Source organism: Talaromyces atroroseus, assembly GCF_001907595.1.
Source record: "Talaromyces atroroseus strain IBT 11181 chromosome Unknown scaffold_3, whole genome shotgun sequence".
NCBI classification, from domain to species: domain Eukaryota; kingdom Fungi; phylum Ascomycota; class Eurotiomycetes; order Eurotiales; family Trichocomaceae; genus Talaromyces; species Talaromyces atroroseus.
The window spans coordinates 2,110,850-2,129,359 of NW_017971435.1; the positions used below are offsets into that span (position 1 = coordinate 2,110,850).

Genomic DNA, 18,510 nt, shown 5'->3' on the forward strand with positions numbered 1-18,510 from the left:
GGGAAAGCTCTCAGCTTTTCAGGCCTTGAGTGTGATTTGACATGATATGATAGTCATGGATGATAGCAATTCGCCCGGGTGATCTATGCATGCAGCCATCATCACATTGACAATCTGCAATTACGCGTCTTACTGGGCATAGTAGCCAATGGACTGCTCGTTTAATTAGTTGAATGAAGAATTGAACTCTGATTTACTAAATTGACATCTTTCCACGGCCAGCGCTGGACACCCTTTTCTTACAATTATTAGTGTAACGTGCTGCTTCGACTTTTTTTTATGCAGTATACTACGCTCCGCGGTGATCCCATTCGTCTCGACATGCGTCATGCAAAGCACTCGCATAGCCTTCTAATAATTTCCGTCTCAAAACTTGTACAGAAATCCAGTCAGGATAAGATGTTTAGTATGGTGGTAGAAGAGGGAACAGAAGCAATCTGCGTGAGTGATATTTTGATTTGTCCCAACTGGGAGGTAACATTATAACCAGCTGACTTGCCTGAAAAGGTGAAATACTGGGGGCTGGGTTCATGCAAGTGAAATTCATTAGTAAACGAGGAGGGGCTTTGTGCTTAATGCACTCGTATTATTCGGACCCATGTGGAGAGACCTCCTAGAGTTGAAAGAAGAGTAAAAAGCACAATAGGCATATAATAGCTGACTTCTGCCATTATCATTGCAGCCTTGCTTACCTCCCCAGTGCAAACTTCCATCTACATTTCTTTGCCGGATGTTCTTTTGTACTACAAGATGAGTAGATATGAGGATCTCACGCGCCGATTCCTCGCCGCAGGCGACGTCGAGCATAGCAATGGCACACTAGATCTGTTCTATGAAAAAGACAATGAGTTGATCTTGAAACCTTGGACGGGTAAAGAATTCGGTGAAACTGAATTTGTCACAGACCAAGTGAGAGAGAAAACTCCCGTGGCAGCGTTGATATTGCCATCCGAGCCAGATCAAGTGAGTTGATTCTAAACTCCCCTAATGGTGGACCGGCAGTATTCTGACCATGGATCTTCTTTATCATCGCAATATAGCCTGTATATCGTATGCTCTTCTGCATCAGCCAGTCACACCTTCTCGAATGCTACGCCTATCATCCTGGCGAAGAGCGGTGGAAGGAAATCAAACTGGGCCCAGTGGGAGACGCAATCGTTCACCACAAAAGCAATCTCGGTGCTATATTGACACCAGAAGGCTTGATAGTTCTATATCAAGCCCCAGATAATACACTCCGTGGAATCATAAACAATGGTACTTCCTGGGAGCCACTTGGACAACCACTCTCAGCCCGGGCATTGCCAGGCACTCCAATTTCAATTACCTCGTCCGGTGGGAATCCAACGGTATTCTATGTGAATGAAGACAATGGTTTGCACTATCAATCCATACAGTCTGAAGGCAACGGTAGGACTCTTTCTCTCCTTTTCATCGTTCCTTATATCTATTTGAAACGAGAAGTTGTTAGGTTTCTAACCTAAAACTATCCTATAGACAATGCCCTGGAAAATTCCCGACTTACTTCACCTGTGACCCGCATTAAAGTGGTTCAAAATGAAGAAACAAAGCAGGTAGCTACGTATGTTCTGACGGAAGACGACCATATCTACCTTCTTGACCAGGACGGAAATGCCCCGACAGACGTTGGATACATCGAGAATGAGCAATTTGAAGCTACTAAGAGTGCGCAGGCTGTTCTTGTAAACTGGTGGTTCCCTCCTCCTGTGCCGGTTTGGCAGGACTGGGTGCCAGTTACAAACTGGGTTCCAAGGACATGGATAGGATGGTAAAATTGAACTTGGTGTAGTTGTCAGAGGAGGACTATCTCGGTAGCTTATACTATTACTACTTGTATGAAGCATGGGCATAGTATATAATCAAAGTATTTTTCACTTGAACAAATGTAACATAAGCTATATCAACCAAGGAGGAAATTCATCGTCGGATACGGAAATTGTGCCACTAAGAATATCTTCGAAACTGTAATAGCATCACGTAACATATTATGACCGATTTTGAATTTACATTGGGCAGCTTTGCTTCATTGGAAAATTTACGGTTTGGAACTTACATATAAAAGGCCTCCCAAGTCCCCCTGAAAGAGCAAACAAACCGCCTCCCGTCTCTGACAGTCAAAACCACCAAGTTTTCCAATCTTAAATCTTGCTCGAAATACCAGCTTATTTTAACAAGAGATACTCAAAATGGCACCAATGAAAATCCCTGCAGTTGCTGTTCATCCAACTCGCCAGAAGCCAAAAGACAAAGATATCGTTGAGGGGTTAGACAAAGCTCAGTTAGAGTTAGAAAAGATGGTGGTCCAGTTATCGTTTGATCAGGGTAGTATGTAAATTTCGTGTCTTCTTTCCTTGTTAATATTGACATCATTAAAACCAACTCTTTTACAATGTAACTGACACAGTTTTTTATAGAGGGTGAATTGAACGGCACTGGATTTTACGTCAATCTTCCCGGAGCCAAAGAAGACATTATCCTCACAGCAGCTCATAACCTCATCAGCGAAACAAAGCAACGATCTACTGCCCTCTGCGTTCTCGGATCAGCACCCATTGCCATTCCTGACGGTAAATTCGAAATCTGTTCCAAATACGAGAAGAACCCGGGCGAAAAGGAAGCTGTGAACGACTATGGCGCAATCTTCGTACCTCGAATAGCCAACAACCAGGCAAAACCGGGATTCGGTTATAGTCTAAAGCTTGGTATTGATGAGGACTTGAAAGGTAGAGTTCACGTTACTGGATACAAAGGAAGGGAGAAAAAGGCCACTCCTACCGTCCCTGCCGGGACTGCCTCTGATCTAGGAGAACTAGTAGAGAGCTCAGGAAGGTATGCCGGCGATGGAAGTCAGCTTTTATATGAGGCCGATACGGAACAGGGGATGAGTGGTTCACCGGTCTGGGTTGAATATAATGGATATCCCACTGTAGTGGGCATACAGTGAGTCTGAGTCTCTCCTTTCTTATACTTGCCTAAGGGAGGCTAAATGAACATTTCACGTACTTCATATACAGCAATCATAATTCGGAGAAGAAAAAGGGCAAAAATGCGGACCAAGACAAGAAGAAGAAAAGAAACCGAGGAACGCAGATCAATTTGAACGTGCTTCGTGACGTGTGTCGATGGGCCGGTATTGACCAATTTGATAAAAGACTAAGAGTAAAGCAGGATGGCGCTCGCCCGCAGGGAATCTATCTGAACTTTTCTATGGGGGTTTCCCTCGCTCGAGTTCGCGTTGGAGCAGAGGGAACCAGCACGTTTGATATTCTACCCGCGTATACCAAGACTACAGCCACGAATACAATGCCATTGTACGCATTTTTCTTCCATCAACCAACCGACTGGAAGCCCGAATATTATCAGGGACAGTGGGTGCGATGGCAGCCTCTAGCCTCGCAGAACAAGGTGGTTTTAACGAAGAGTTTCGAAGATGCGTGTCTGGTACGGATCACCCCTGGGCCCGGTGTTCCTCCTTTTCGGATTGCTCAGGACCAGACGGATAACGGCAAGGATGTGCGAGGCCTACGGGTTAATTCTGCAAATCTGAGCGATCAAGACGTAGAGAAGGGAATGGTTGACACTTCGGAAGTGTCATTTGGACCTGATATGAAGGGGCGGGTTGTCAAGGTAATTTATTCCCCTTTTCGAGACCCGCTCTATCATGAGATTATACTTAAACTAACGGCGGATCAATGGCAGTTCAACAATTTCTGCTTCGAGTAATATCAGGCTCTCTCAGCGGCATTAACTGTAGTTATGGGCCGACGTTATGTACTTTTTAGGGCTAGGGTTAAGGCATTGGAAACTTGGTTGTGCTTAGTAATATCCATTGTTCCCAACAAGGTAACTAGCGCTATCATCAATCACGCTATACTACATCTAGGATAGTGCTGTTTCTGGCTTGTCGCGGGGCGGGAGCGGCAATCCGGCCCGTCTGGATTTCTGGGAGAATCGCTCGCTCGTCTTGTCCAACTGCTCCCTCTCCCTCCCTCTCTCTCCATCTCTGACACCTGAGTCCTTCGTGTCAGGACGCCGCCGTCCCTCAGAAGCCCCCCATGCCGCTTGTCTCCTCGCTCCCCCATGGACAAACTTCCTGTAGAGATCCTAACCAAAATCATCGACTGTGAGCGCTTCCCCACGCCGGCTGAAACGCAACATGCCATGTTCACCAAGCTAATTTTTTCCGCTCTCCAGACCTCAACCCGCAAGAGCAGGTTAAATTACAGCTTGTCTCGCGTAGGCTCTTTGAGTTGTCGCGAGACAATCTTCTATGGAGACTCCATTGTTATGAGAGCTCTTGGAAAGCGGCCGAAAATGGGTTCTCGGTAGCTAATACGTCTGGCATACTGTCATTGTCTTCGTTAGCATCACTGGGGTCCTTGGGACAAGGCACACTTCGCAATCTGATACAGCCAGGCCCGCAACCCGCTGCTGAGGCTATCGATAGCTATGACGACGCCACTGCGCCGTCCATCGGACAAAGGAGCCGGGCTGCCGCCGACTGGGATCCTTCATATAGCACCGAAAGTATAGACTGGTATTCAGAATACATAGCTCGAAATGGGCCTATTTCTTTTAGTTGGCTACAGCGGCCTCTCATTGGTGACACTAATCGAGATGCGAAGGGCATGGGGTTGCTCAGGGATTGGAGCTCCGCACGAGAGGATAGAGTGGTCGCCCCTTTGGACGACGGGAGTGTTTGTATATGGGATCTCAACTATTCGCATTCTAGTTCTTCCCGCTCGCGCAAAGGGAAAATTGCCGGAATAAGTCACCCAGGCATACTGATTACTGATCTGTCCAAGCGAAGCGACAAGTCGCCTCCGCGAAATCCGCCGCTGGAATTTTTGAGCGTGGGAGAATGCGTAAATGTTGATTCAATGCGCAGAAGAGCTTATATCTCTGTGGGAAACGTACTTAATGAAGTCGATCTGGAAACTTTGCGTGTGGTCCACCAACAAAGATACGCATGGTCGATCTTCGCGTTATCGCAGGAGACAGATTACTCGGTGCCACTAACGCTAGCCACAACGCTCAGTCTTCAAATCTATGATGCGCGATTATCTTCACCAGAAGAAGAGGCTGAGATTAGTCTTCGATGCGAGAAGCATCCAGCACAATTTCTTCCTAGGTCGAATCTCTACAGTCATCCTGATACTCAGGTTCTACAATTACTTCCAAATGGACAGCCACCACAGCGTATCCGGAGCCCCGAGCCACAGGAAAAAGGAGCAGATTATGCTCCGCTATTCCAGCCTGGTCCTCTATCAATACTACACCCGCCTAGTCCCCATGTAAATACTATTCTTCTGGCCGGAAGATTCCCCAGCATTCTCTGCTACGACCGACGCACTTTTCCAAAGTTACAAGCTGCCGTACACTCCGGAGGTCGCTTATGCGGGCTAGCGTCAATCCCTCCTCCAAGTTTCCCCGTCTCTTATGACTCGAATTGGCAAAGCAAACACACCGTTGTGGCATGTGGTGAATACAACGGAAGAGGCTCCTTAGAGCTATACGATCTTGATTTCCACGGAACTGATCCGCAGGACAAAAACAGCGAGTCAAATCTGCAGTCCCCTCGTTATCAAAACCGACAGAGCGCATCAAGTTCCAAGGTATTGTCTGTTGCGTCACATGGAGCCCGTATTGTCTTTTCGGACTCGGGCGGTAACATCAACTGGGTTGAGCGGGATGGACGATCCGAGGTTCGACGCTGGAATATCAATTCGAGCAGACGGCAAGCGACAAATTCAAATAATCAACGCGAAAATACACCATCGGGCATGTTCTGGAGGGCGGCAGATTCCAGCACACGCAACGACGTGGCTCGCAAGATACTTCCTACAGACGCCAATCTGAACGGCGATGAACTCTTAGTATGGACAGAAGACCGTATAGGGCGTTTGAGGTTCTCCAATGATGAGAATGATGGCGGTGATGAGAGTGACGACGAAATAAATGATCGAATGTCCGAAGATGGCGACGAAATCATCGATCCAGCCCAGAGGCAAGCACGCCGAGAGTCCCGGGAGGCCATGCGGCGTCGCGAACAGGAATACAGCCGAGAAATGCGAAGGGCATTAGAGAGACAAGCGGACGAAGTAAGATGGATGGGTCGTTTGGGAATGGCATAACTGAATATATTCGCATGATGATATACAACTGTGGCTGCAACAATGTTTACAAGGCTTAATTTGTTGTCTTAGACCACGAAATATGTTTAGCGGAGATATTACATGAGCAATAACGAGACCATGATACACGAATTAACTATGCTTCTTTCAACGATTGCCCCCAGGTTCCCAGTTCGGCTTTCTTTCCAGAGTTCATTGCGCTGTGTACGGAGTAGTGACTCATCATATATATCCGAATCTACGGATAGCCCGAAGATGCGCCACGGCGAACCTTGGGTTCTGCCCCGCCAAAAGGTGGCTGTCGAATTGGTAAGCCATTATTCATCTTCTCTACAAAAGAATCCGTGATCATGCAATTATTGTTTTATCTTTACATTTATCTTCTGTCTCATCTATGAGTTATCTGCGCCGGCCCCGCATGTGAATATTTTCTTCTCTCATCACCAATCCGCTTCGACCTGAGTACAATCCCCCACTACCTGATTCCCTGTCCGGAGACACGCCAGAATCTTCAATTGAATTCCACGAAGACGCAAGACTGCGTCGCCGAGAGATTTCGAAGTGCGCGCATATATATGCGAATCAAAAAGTATCATCATGTCATCGTTAAGCGAGACCAATTTGACGTTCGATCCTGTGGAAGACGCGGTTGCTGCTTTTAGTGCGTCATACTCCCTCCCATTGTCTGCGAAATCGAGCAACAATAATAGCTGACCATGCCATTCGGAGAGCAATACAGAAAATGGCCAATTCGTGATTGTGCTCGACTCGCAAGACCGTGAGAATGAGGGCGATTTGATCATTGCCGCAGACGCTGTGACGGAGGCACAGATGGCATTTTTAGTGCGATATTCGAGGTATCTATACATGCGCCGCCCTGCCATAGCATAGCTTTGCGAAGAGAAAAGTAAGAAGCTCACAAACATATGTCGAAAAAAAAAAAGTGGCTACGTTTGCGCTCCAGTCCTCCCCTCCCATGCCGACAAACTCCTTCTACCACAGATGGTAATCAACAATGCAGACCCTCTCATCACAGCCTACACAATCTCTATAGACTCCAATGACCCCTCTGTGACTACTGGTATCTCTGCACACGACCGCGCCTTGACATGCAGGCAATTGGCAGACCCAAATAGCAAGGCCGAGAATTTCCGACGTCCAGGACACATCCTCCCGCTGCGCGCAAGGGAAGGCGGCGTGCGGGAGCGGCGAGGCCATACTGAGGCTGCGGTTGATCTATGTCGTTTGGCTGGCCGAAATCCTGCAGGTGTGATTGGCGAGCTCGTCGAGGAAGGCGAGGTCACTGAAGGCGTGGCTGAAGTTACCGGAAATAACGGTATGATGAGGAGAGATGCTTGTTTGAGATTCGGTAAGAGATTCGGATTGAAAGTCACTACTATTGAGGATATGGTTGCCTATCTTGAGAAGCTGGATCCAAATGGGACTTTTGATTTCACAAATGGTAAGTCTTGAGAGATTGTTATATAGTTTCTTCTGTACCTCGACAAAGGAAAACAAATCTTGGAAGGCATAGATGACGCTTCTCGTGTACAATAGCGCTATTTTCAATATAGATTTATCTTCTTTTCATATAGGTTGTTAAGATAGATTTGCAAAGAATAAGAAATTCGTCCATGCTAGGGTATCTTTTTGTTTGTTGTTCTTTTTTGACCCTCAATAGGGCCTTTTGTAGTACACAAGTAGCCCGGTATTCAAATGTTGTTCAGGTAAAGGCAAAATATATAAAAAGAATAGATCCGTAACTCAACGCCAACGCAATGCACGCTGTTTATCCCAATATATCACAAAAACGTTTATGTCTAGCGTTTCAGATGCGAATAGTCTCGTAAAATACCCATCATGTGGGTGTTGGTGGTTTTGCCGGTCCGACGTGGTTTTTTAGTCTTCTTTTGTTCAACCTTCGGGCGTGGTTTTACCACTTTATTCTTGTTCGTTGGAATCATGCCGGCCTTTTCAAGCTCCTCAATAACATGTTGTTGATCAGGTATCTTGGTCTTTTCCCAAATCTGTCGAAATTCATCGTCAAATTGATGCACGAGGGATGGATCGTTGGCCCACACCATTTTCGGATGATTGTCCTTTTTATTTCTCGTTACCAAAAGCTTTCCCTCTTGCTCGAGTTTATCAATGGTCTGTTCAACGCCTGGCCAACCCTCTTTCAAATCTTTAACCAGAATACCTGTCATGGTCGTCTGCGACTGAAGCTTTTGCAACAATTGTTCCTCCGAGCGAATATTGTGTGGCGGTCGGAAACTAAATGTTCCTTTTCCATCGGCACCTGATGGATCGTAATTTACTTTATCATGAACTTGAAGGATGCTTCGTAGAGCGTGAACATAGCCTTGATCATGCCGCCGTTCTTGCAATGATAAGTATCCGACAATATCCTCGAAAGTGAGCGGTGCATTTTTTTCTTTCATTTTTTGGATGGCGTAAAGCACGTTGGTCATTATATCCTTTCCCGTACCGGTATCGGCAGGCTGCGAATACACAATATTGGCGTCATGACGGCGCGCCGGTCCTGGGGTACCTGTTGCGGACGTAGGTTGTGAGGATGTTGACGAAATGGGTTGACTATTGCCGATAATGCGCTTTTGTTGCGGTAAACGCCCAGCCGATGAAACGACACTTGAATTGAAAATGTTAATCTGCTGCTGCAGGTAAGACATGATGCACAGAGGATCTCGAGAAACCTTCGAGCGCTGTGAAGGTAACAAAGAATTCTCGTTTCGAGGAGGGAGCTGAAATGAAAAGCTAGTTGACCAGAGAGAGTGCGATGCAAAGTTCCAGAGTCTCCCTTTTTTTTTTCTCCCTGAAAGAGTCTGTAATATCACGCCCAGGTAGTGAAAGCACACGAGAAGGGATTCTGATCCGGAGTGAGTCGAAGTCCCGCCGCAAGACATCATAGAGCAGCCATGGTCACGTGATGGAGCCAGCTTCAGCCGCGCTAAACTCTCTCCGACCTAACGAAGGTCTCACTCATTCTTCTCCAAACACGGCACATCGCTTTGTCGAAGGCCAAGCAGCTCACTCTCATTTGGTCTTTGCTTTTTCCTTTCTTCTACCCTTATTATTATTTGCTACGTTTAATGCGTGATATGTGTTGACTTGTCTCCATCGCGCGCGTTGTGCCCCGAATCAAAAACAGCACACTTGCGCGTCGAATTGTCGCTCACTTCAGCTTCCAATCTACCTCTCTAGGCTCTTTACATTGTGATTTCACCGCTACTGGATTGCTTTTGCATCCAATACTGCGAGCGGCCTGTTGAGCCATTGGGAACTCAACATGGCTTCAGCTACCATCGAGATCCCATTTCTCGCTTCCCACTACGGCGTCGCTGAAGCTACATTGACTAGCCTCCTGCAAGCTCCTACGGTCGCTCTCGTGAATCAACTGCTCGAAAGCATTTCGTCTAAAGCTCGCGAATCTGATGAGCTAAAGTCAGATAAGCTTCGTCTGGAAGTTGAGCTTGAGAATGCCGTCCGTGCTAGCGAGTCGAAGATCAAAGTCTTGAAGGGTTCCGTTGAGAAAGGGTTAAATGAAATATCCAGCCTGCGCACTCGCCTTCAAGAATCCGGTCAGTTCCTGTACGGTACGCCCTTGGACTATTTCTAACTTTACGCTAGAAAACGTGAGGTCGAACCTCGAATCCGAAATTACTACGTTGAAGTCGTCCACCACCTCCAATGAATCGGAAGTCAATGGTCTCAAATCCCGCATTTCGTCGCTCGAGAGTTCTAACCGCGACACTTTGGCTCTTCTAGAGTCTAAATCTTCAGCCTATGATAAATTATCCGAAGAACTTTCCTCAACGCACCAGAAGACCGTTGAGCTCAGACGTCAAGTTTCTACCGCTGAACAAAACCTGCAGTCGGCAAACTCAGCCTCTGCGAGTGCTCGCTTCCGGGAGCAGAGCCTTCAACAAGAACTTGAATTGACTAAAAAGAGCAACGAATATTTTGAGACCGAGCTCCAGGCAAAATCCGCCGAGTATCTAAAGTTCCGCAAAGAGAAAAATGCTCGGGTAGCCGAGCTTCAACGTGAAATCGAAGAGGCTAGTGGAACAATTGATCAACTTCGTCGGAGTGAGAATTCCTTGAAGAGCCGGTTAGATGACATTGAACACAAGTACGAAGAGTCGATTGCTGCCATGCAATCCCTCAAGGATGAATCTACATCGACGTCCGAATCGCTTCGAATCGAACTGGAAAGCGCCAATCGTTTAGCAGAGCTTCAGGGCAATGCAGCCGCAACCGCCAAGCAACGTGTACAAGAGTGTCAGATTGCACTGGAGAAAGCGCGCGATGACGCCGCTGAGGAAATCTCGCGACTTCGCGCTGAAATAGAGACCGAGCACTCTGACAAGGAGGCTGCGGAACGCAAAGTTACTGAATTAGAAGCTAGGCTGAACCAAGCTGAAACGCAGGGGCCTTTCAGCCCAAGTCCTATGAATGGAGGACCAGCTACGCCACTTCGCCCTTCAACCCCCATTGGCGCATTTTCGCCACGTACATCGAGATCCCGTGGTGGGTTGACTCTAACACAACTGTATTCCGAGTATGATCGAGTTAGAACCCAGCTTGTGGCCGAACAACGTAACAATGCCGAACTAAAAGCAACTCTCGACGAAATGGTTCAAGATCTCGAGTCAAGCAAACCTGAAATTGATGAACTCCGTGCGGACCATACAAGACTGGAAAACGCAGTAGTGGAAATGTCGGACATCCTCGAAACATCTGGAAAAGAACGCGATGAAGCGACACGTGAAGCTAGGAAATGGCGCGGCCAAGTTGAAGGACTTACGAAGGAAACCGAAATCCTCCGGCAACAACTTCGGGATCTGAGTACTCAAGTTAAAGTCTTGGTCCTCGAGATTGCCCTCTCCAAGGAAGGTCAGGAATACGACAGGGAGGAATTAGAGAAACTTGCTCGTAATGAGATTGACGAATCGATGACTTCTCTCAATGCGACAGGTCGTTTCATTACGCAAAACCTCACTACATTCAAAGACCTTACTGAGTTACAAGAACAAAATGTAACATTGCGTCGCATGCTCCGCGAACTGGGCGATCGAATGGAAAGCCAAGAAGCTAGGGAAAGAGAATCATCTTACCAGCAAGACCAAGAAGAGTTAAAAGAACTACGCATTCGCGTACAAACTTATAGAGACGAGATTGTGAATCTCACCGCCCAAACCAAGAGCTATGTGAAGGAGCGTGACACGTTTCGTAGTATGCTTATGCGACGAGGCCAAGGCGCTGGTGATAGTTCTTCGATATTCTCTCAGTCTGTTCCTCTTGGATCAGTACCGCCCACAGTTTCTCAACAAGCCTCTGATGGTACAGACTATGCGGATATGCTTCGGAAAGTCCAAGCTCATTTCGATACTTTCCGTCAAGAAACGGCTACAGATCATTCCGCACTCAAACAGCAGGTCAATGAGTTATCTCGGAAAAATAGTGAACTCATGAGTGAGGCTAGTCGACTGAACAGTCAGCTGAGCGCAGCGCAACAACGAACGGAATTACTACAAACTAATTTCAATATGCTCAAGAGTGAAAACGTGGAAGTACAGAAACGCTATTCAAACTTGCTGGAAAATGTCAATCGTCAGGATATCAAGACTCAACAAGCTGCTGAGGATTTGGTCGCAGCCAAAGGAATGATTGATAGTCTACAGCGCGAAAGTGCCAATCTCAAAGCCGAGAAAGATTTGTGGAAGAATATCGAAAAACGACTCATCGATGACAACGAATCACTCAGAAATGAAAGGAGCAGGCTGGACTCCTTGAACACTAACTTACAAAATATACTCAATGAACGCGAGCACACTGATGCGGAGAGTCGTCGCCGTTTACAACATAGTGTCGAGTCTCTTGAGTCCGAATTACAATCGACGAAGCGAAAGTTAAATGATGAGGTGGAAGATGCAAAGCGCGCAGCCCTTCGCCGCGAGTACGACCATGAACAGTCTCAGAAAAGGATCGATGACTTGGTCACAAGTCTAAGCTCCGTCCGTGAAGAGTTGATTGCTGTGAAGACAACACGCGACCACTTACAAACAAAGGTCGATGAACTCACCGTCGAGTTGAAGAGCGCTGAAGAACGTCTTCAAGTATTGCAGTCCAAGCCGAGCACGGCGCCTGTTTCTGTTATATCGACGACAGAAACGGAGCAGGTTCCAAGCAGCGGCTTGACGCGGGAGCAGGAACTGGCAATTGAGGTTTCTGAGCTTAAGCGCGATCTTGATCTCGCTAGAACAGATTTGCAACACGCAAAGGAACAAGTAGAAGATTACAAGGCAATCAGTCAGGCCACAGAAGAACGCTTACAGTCGGTCACGGAGACACAGGAGCAATATCGTGAGGAGACTGAGCGACTTGTGCAGGAGAAGGAGAACACGATTCAGGAACTTGAAAAACGTGTCGATGAAATTTCATCTGAGCTTTCCGCAACGAACAATGAGCTCTCCAAGTTGCGCGACGAGCAAGGTGAGGTGGCGAGACGGCTTGAAGAACAAAAAGCTAGCTACGAATCTGAGATCACACGCCTAAAAGATGAAGCCGAGAGACAACTTGAGAACGCACGAACCTATGAGCAAAGCGTGCAGGCACAGGCCGAAATCGCTCAGCAAGCTCAACAGAACTACGAGAGCGAGCTAGTGAAACACGCAGAGGCCGCCAAGCAATTACAGACTGTTCGCTCAGAAGCCAATCAACTGCGCCTGGAGATAGTGGACGTAAGGACTCAATCTGAAAATTCCAAGAAAGATCTTTCACAAAAGGAAGAGAGTTGGAACGAACAAAAGGATCGGTTTGAGAGAGAAGTATTGGATCTGCAGAAACGTCGTGAGGAAGTCTTGCACCAGAATACTCTGTTGCACAATCAACTTGAGAACATAACCAAGCAGATTTCAGCCTTACAAAGAGATCGCGCAAACATAGTATTGAATGAAGAGGAAGCCGATGGCACAAGCTCTAGCCTCGAATCACTTCAAGAAGTTATCAAGTATTTGCGGAGAGAAAAGGAGATTGTTGATGTTCAGTACCATCTATCGACCCAAGAAAGCAAACGGCTTCGCCAGCAATTAGACTACACTCAGTCTCAATTAGATGACACACGGCTCAAGTTGGAGCAGCAACGTCGTGCTGCGGCTGACAGTGACCACAATAACCTCAGCCACAACAAGCTTGTTGAAACCTTGAACGAACTCAATGTCTTCCGTGAGAGCAGCGTTACACTACGCAACCAAGCTAGACAAGCTGAAACGGCTCTCGCGGAGAAGACTGCTCGGGTGGATGAACTTGTTCAGCAAATTGAGCCTCTTCAAAACAAGATTCGAGAGCTAGAGAACCTTGTTGAAAGTAAGGATGAGGAAATGAAGCTGATACATGCTGACCGTGACCGTTGGCAACAGCGCACGGAAAATATATTGCAGAAGTACGACCGCGTTGACCCAACAGAGATGGAAGCTCTCAAAGAGAAGCTGTCAGCTTTGGAAAGGGAGCGTGATGAAGCTATTGAATTACGTGATGCCCTGCAACAACAGGTGGACGGTTTCCCAGAGCAACTGTCGAAGACTGCAGAAGACAGCAAGGCAGAGCTTCGTGCCAAACTGACGGAGCAATTTGTGAAACGATCAAAAGAACTAAGCGCCCGTATTAACGCCAAGCAAGCAGAACTCAATACCATACAACAAGAGAAGGAAGCGATTCAACAGGAGCTCACCAAAGCTCTCGAGGAGCTCAACCAACTCAAGTCTAAACCAGCAGAGCAACCAACTACTCCAATGGATACTGAGGCCACCACTGTGGCTCCTCCCATGCCACAACCAGTTACTCTAGCCACACCAGGGGACGAAGAGAAGATTAAACTCCTGGAAGAAAAGATCGCGCAATTAGAGGCTGCTTTGGCTGAAAAGGAGGCTCAGTTTGACGCTAAGCTTAAGGAAAGGTCTGACAAGATGAAAGAATCGTACAACAACAAATTAGCAGAGATTCGTAAGAATCACCAACAGGAGATGGAGGATCTCAAGACCCAAGTATCGCAAGAAACCACGCAAACTACGGATCTCACTGTCCCAGGGACTCCTGCGAAGACTGACGCTGGTGAGCTACCGGAGCTCACAGATAGTCAAGTTAAAGATCTTGTGGCCAAGAACGAAACAATCAAGGGCATGATTAAGCGAAATATCCAGGCCCAGATCAATAGATTGAAGCCGCAGTTACAACAAGAGGCTCAAAGCCAGGTTGCGGCGGCTGGTCCAGATCCCGAAGCTATAACAGAGCTCGAGAAAAAATTCGCCGAAGAACGAGAGCGCCTTAAGAAAGCATCGGACGAGGCAACTGACGAGAAGGTCAAATCAGCGATCGAATTGAATGACAAGAAAATTGCCGTCAAACTCAGCATGCTCGAAACGCGCGCTAAAGCCGCGATGGCCAAGCTCCAAATTGTTCAGAAAGCTGCTTCTGACACACCAGAGAAGCCTGTACGCGAGGTTTGGGAGGTTGCCAAGGATGCGAAAGCACCCCCAGCGACTCCAGCAAAACCACCTGCGCCAGCACCGGCATCCACGCCTGCAGCTCTACAGAAGCCAGCTGCGGAAGTCCAGGGACAGTCGGCACAAGCCAAGACACCTCCTCGTCCTGTTCCTAATGCTTCTACTGCACCAACTCCAACCCCTGCTCCTGCAGCTACCGGCACTACACCTATCTCTGGCGCTGCAGCTACTCAGACTCCAACTCAGCAGAAACCGGCACCTTCTCCATTTGCGGTGATCAAAGAAAATCAACAGACAACACAGCCAGCTGTTGCTACCCAAGCCCAACCAGGCCAACAAAATCAGCCAAGCTCATTACCTAACAAGGTCCCAACAGGAGGCGTTGGAAACCATGTTGGCGGCCCGGCCACACTTAGAGCTCTTCAATCCGGACTCCCAGTCGCGCGTGGGCGTGGTGGACGCGGTGGCCAAAATGTGGCGGGGGCTCAGGCAACTGATCAACAAACGCTGCAAGGCCAACCTCAGAGTCAACGTGGCTCTGGTGGGGCGCGAGGAAGAGGAGGACGTGGTCGCGGTGGCCAACACGCACAAGCCGCCAATGCTTCCCATAACGCGGCTCAAGGCCAGGAGAGCCCCAACAGCAACAGGGGTGCGCTCAATGCCGGGGCTCGTCAATTTATTCCACAAAGCAATAAACGTCCGCGCGAGGACGGTGGGGAGACTGGTGGTGGTGACACGGGGGTTGCAGGAAAAAGAATCAGAGGTGGTGGACAAAGCCGAGGTTCATGAGGAAAGACTCAGGCCCTCACAGAAGAAGTTTCCTTTGTTATATATTAAAACTTGATCTCTTGTATTGATGACCTATTACTGGCTACACAGAAATGGAGTGCGGGCGTTCTTTGCGGCTGGGCATTTACATGTATTTAGAAATCAACCAAGCTTGTCTCGATGGGAGAAAACGCGATTTTGTGAAGATCCAATGGCAGGTTGCATTTGCCATGACGCCTTGCGTTAGGGTTGACTTGATGCCAGATGGACAGGAGCAAACGATTCCCTACATGTTTTACCTGATTGTACAACTAGTTACGTGGAGCGGAATGATTGAAATTGAATTTATATAAAAACAAGAATTGCCTTCTGCTAAAGTATTCAGCTGCTAGCTAGCACCTATGGGTATATATAAAAACAGGTCGTAAGTCGTCAAGAACATCACTAGAATAACATATCACCGTCGCTTACTCCCACCACTGGTAGACATGCTAATCATTTTTGCAAGGCCCTCCCGTTCTCTATGCAAAACAAGCAGCCTAGCGTCTTCGACCAGTTTTGCGTCTGGCCGTTTCCCACGATTCTGCGGCTGTTCTTGCGCAGCAGGGCCGACAAATCGCCTACGCTTTCTCTGTCCAATGCCTTCCCCAGCGGCCCAGACGACGGTCCAATCTTGAACGGCAGTGCCCTCTGGCACTTCACACTTTGAGCACACCTTGCTATGCGAACCCACAGTCGCACTGCGATTGATAACAGCCACTGCATCGACAATGGCAGCGGAGCGAATATACGCTCCAGTACGAATTGTTGCCTGAGGCCCGATCAGTACTGACGAGGATATTCGGGTTGTTGTGCCGCCTTCTGTAGATGATTTGGTTTCTTCTCCTTCTGTTGTTGAGTTTCTCGCTAACGGTGCATTTGGCTTGTTGTCACCAATAATGGATTTCTCGCCAATGACGCAACCGTCGCCGATTTGTACGGGCCCTTCAAAAGAGTAGAATCGAGCGCGCGGATGGATGACCGTCCCCGATCCAATTGTTATTGGGTATATGCCGTGGAAAGTCGCTGTTTCGGAGACTATAGTGGTGGAATGAACGGAGACAGGGGCGCGTGGTGGCGGTGCTGGAGCTGATGCTGAGGTTGATGTTGACGATGGGACGCGTTGGCGATGAGTTGAGGACGGTGGTTTTAGGTATGCCGTACTAGAAGACATTTTGATTCTCCTGCTGGAGTTGAGACAGAACTGTGAGTAATCAGCGAAGACAAAGCTGTACCAGAAGTTGCAAATAATTATCACATGCGGTGTCGCAGTTTTTTTTGTTTTGATGTCGAGATAAACTTGGGGAGCTCGACGGAGTTGCGGCGGCGGAAGGCGCGCTCGGCCAATAAGAAGCAGCCATCTGCGGAGATCCGTTTTGGACTCCCTTTTGACTGTCACCCCAACGTGAACGACGACGACGGTTCAGGCAGTGCGTGTCTTACTCTGGCTATAACACCTGCGGAGAAATGGTGAACGTTGGAGGGCCGAGCAGAGGATGCCAGGAATGCAGGCGGCGTAAAGTCAAGGTAAAGACACCCCATGCGTTGATCTGGTGCTTACCTTTCTTGACGGTCTGTTCTAGTGTGACGAAGCAAAGCCAGAGTGTCTTCGCTGTATGAATGCTGGCAAGACATGCACAGGGTACCGGAGCGATTTTGATGCACGATTCATAAACGCAAGTGGTGTCGGCAAAAGGAAATATAAAAAGAAACATGCGGACGCTAGCAGGGACTCTTCCAGGAAAAGTACACCAACCGATCATTTTTCAACAGCTGAGTTGTTGATGAGAAATGATCCGTCTATGTTTGAAGCCGCCATGCTTCTCTTCGAGGGGTTCTATACAAGCTTATACAATCACAACCAATCGTTAGCGAGCTACATTGGGGCGTTCACTAAAATCATAATCGAATCGAATGATGGCTCCAGCGTCAGGTTGGCTGTGTCGGCTGTTATCCGTGGATTCTATTCCTTCATTTTACGAAGCCGTGAAATGGGGGCTCTCGCTGAAACGGACTTTACGACGGCTGTTTCGCTGGCACGAGTGGCCTTGGACGACCCAGAAGAGAGCAAGTCGGATGTCACACTTTTGACTATTCTCCTACTGTCTATGTTTGAAGTAAGATTTTATTAAACGGCTCTAATTCGGCAGTTATACTGACCTAACGTCCTTGCATTGAAGAATGTCGACTGCGTCAAAGAACATCGACCCCCTATTACCACACATCACATCGGTCTTATGCATTTGCTTCGACATCGAGGAACGGATGCTTTAAGAAATGGCGTGTCTCAATTCTGCCTTCGGCACTTCTACGAAAAATTGGTATTTTCCCCCTCTACGTCATAGCTTTGTAGTATCATAGACTAATCTGTTTTCAATTCTTTAGGCGGCAGCAGTGATGGGTGCAGATGTATCCATACTGACAGAGCTCCTCGAGGCATCATTGTTTCTCCCTCCACCCTCCAGCCATTATTTTTCTAGTTTCCCCATTACCTTCGTGGTTCCGATTGCTCAACTACGGCTACGGGTTGAAAAGACTAATATTTACTCCAAGTTCGACGTTAGCACGGCAGAGGACTTATTGTCATCTGCGACACAGCTCGACAAGGACCTCTCACAATGGCCAGACAAAATCACCCCCAGCTACCACCCTCGGAGGTCGTGGTCACTTCCATCTGACTTCGGGATTGGTTCATCTGAGGGCTATCCTGGCTGGGCAGACACATATCCATCACTGGCTTTGGCGCAGGATTGGAATTACTACCGTTATCTTCGGATTGTGCTTAATATCTTCATATCGAGATGTGCGGCATTATTGCGCAAGTACAGTCTTGCAGCATCTGCTGACCAGGTTTGTGAGCAGATGGTCGATGATGTATGTGCGTCAGTGCTTTTCTACACTGGCGCGCTGCAGAGGCATATTGAGTCATTTAAAAAGAACCGTCAATTTATGCCTGAGGATGTTGATCAAAAAGACTATGCATTTGCCGCAATAGGAGCAATGCAGCTGCTGCCCAGGCTGCGCTG

At 47.8% G+C, this 18,510-nt stretch overlaps 7 protein-coding genes across 7 annotated transcripts; 5 read left to right on the top strand and 2 right to left on the bottom strand.

Moving 5' to 3' along the window:
- Window positions 1–750: 750 nt before the first annotated feature.
- On the top strand, window positions 751–1,793 carry UA08_03758 (hypothetical protein; the record flags this gene model as incomplete). The annotated part of the gene is made up of 3 exons (XM_020266093.1): window positions 751–963; window positions 1,041–1,410; window positions 1,498–1,793. 3 exons carry the CDS (start codon window positions 751–753, stop codon window positions 1,791–1,793), a joined length of 879 nt encoding a protein of 292 aa, XP_020120950.1.
- A 414-nt stretch (window positions 1,794–2,207) lies between these two features.
- Window positions 2,208–6,155, top strand: UA08_03759 (hypothetical protein; the record flags this gene model as incomplete). The annotated part of the gene is made up of 5 exons (XM_020266094.1): window positions 2,208–2,346; window positions 2,436–2,961; window positions 3,036–3,648; window positions 3,905–4,116; window positions 4,262–6,155. 5 exons carry the CDS (start codon window positions 2,208–2,210, stop codon window positions 6,153–6,155), a joined length of 3,384 nt encoding a protein of 1,127 aa, XP_020121415.1.
- Window positions 6,156–6,752: 597 nt separating this feature from the next.
- Window positions 6,753–7,758, top strand: UA08_03760 (3,4-dihydroxy-2-butanone 4-phosphate synthase; the record flags this gene model as incomplete). Its single annotated transcript, XM_020266095.1, has 4 exons — window positions 6,753–6,816; window positions 6,895–7,012; window positions 7,100–7,617; window positions 7,751–7,758. The coding sequence occupies 4 exons, from the start codon at window positions 6,753–6,755 to the stop codon at window positions 7,756–7,758; spliced, it is 708 nt and encodes a 235-aa protein (XP_020121414.1).
- Window positions 7,759–7,975: 217 nt separating this feature from the next.
- UA08_03761 (hypothetical protein) lies at window positions 7,976–8,845 on the bottom strand (the record flags this gene model as incomplete). Its single annotated transcript, XM_020266096.1, has 1 exon — window positions 7,976–8,845. The coding sequence occupies one exon, from the start codon at window positions 8,843–8,845 to the stop codon at window positions 7,976–7,978; it is 870 nt and encodes a 289-aa protein (XP_020121413.1).
- A 617-nt stretch (window positions 8,846–9,462) lies between these two features.
- On the top strand, window positions 9,463–15,466 carry UA08_03762 (hypothetical protein; the record flags this gene model as incomplete). The annotated part of the gene is made up of 2 exons (XM_020266097.1): window positions 9,463–9,769; window positions 9,804–15,466. 2 exons carry the CDS (start codon window positions 9,463–9,465, stop codon window positions 15,464–15,466), a joined length of 5,970 nt encoding a protein of 1,989 aa, XP_020121412.1.
- Window positions 15,467–15,902: 436 nt separating this feature from the next.
- UA08_03763 (hypothetical protein) lies at window positions 15,903–16,658 on the bottom strand (the record flags this gene model as incomplete). Its single annotated transcript, XM_020266099.1, has 1 exon — window positions 15,903–16,658. The coding sequence occupies one exon, from the start codon at window positions 16,656–16,658 to the stop codon at window positions 15,903–15,905; it is 756 nt and encodes a 251-aa protein (XP_020121411.1).
- Window positions 16,659–17,301: 643 nt separating this feature from the next.
- On the top strand, window positions 17,302–18,479 carry UA08_03764 (hypothetical protein; the record flags this gene model as incomplete). Its single annotated transcript, XM_020266100.1, has 3 exons — window positions 17,302–17,601; window positions 17,870–18,358; window positions 18,459–18,479. The coding sequence occupies 3 exons, from the start codon at window positions 17,302–17,304 to the stop codon at window positions 18,477–18,479; spliced, it is 810 nt and encodes a 269-aa protein (XP_020121410.1).
- Between the last annotated feature and the right edge of the window lie 31 nt (window positions 18,480–18,510).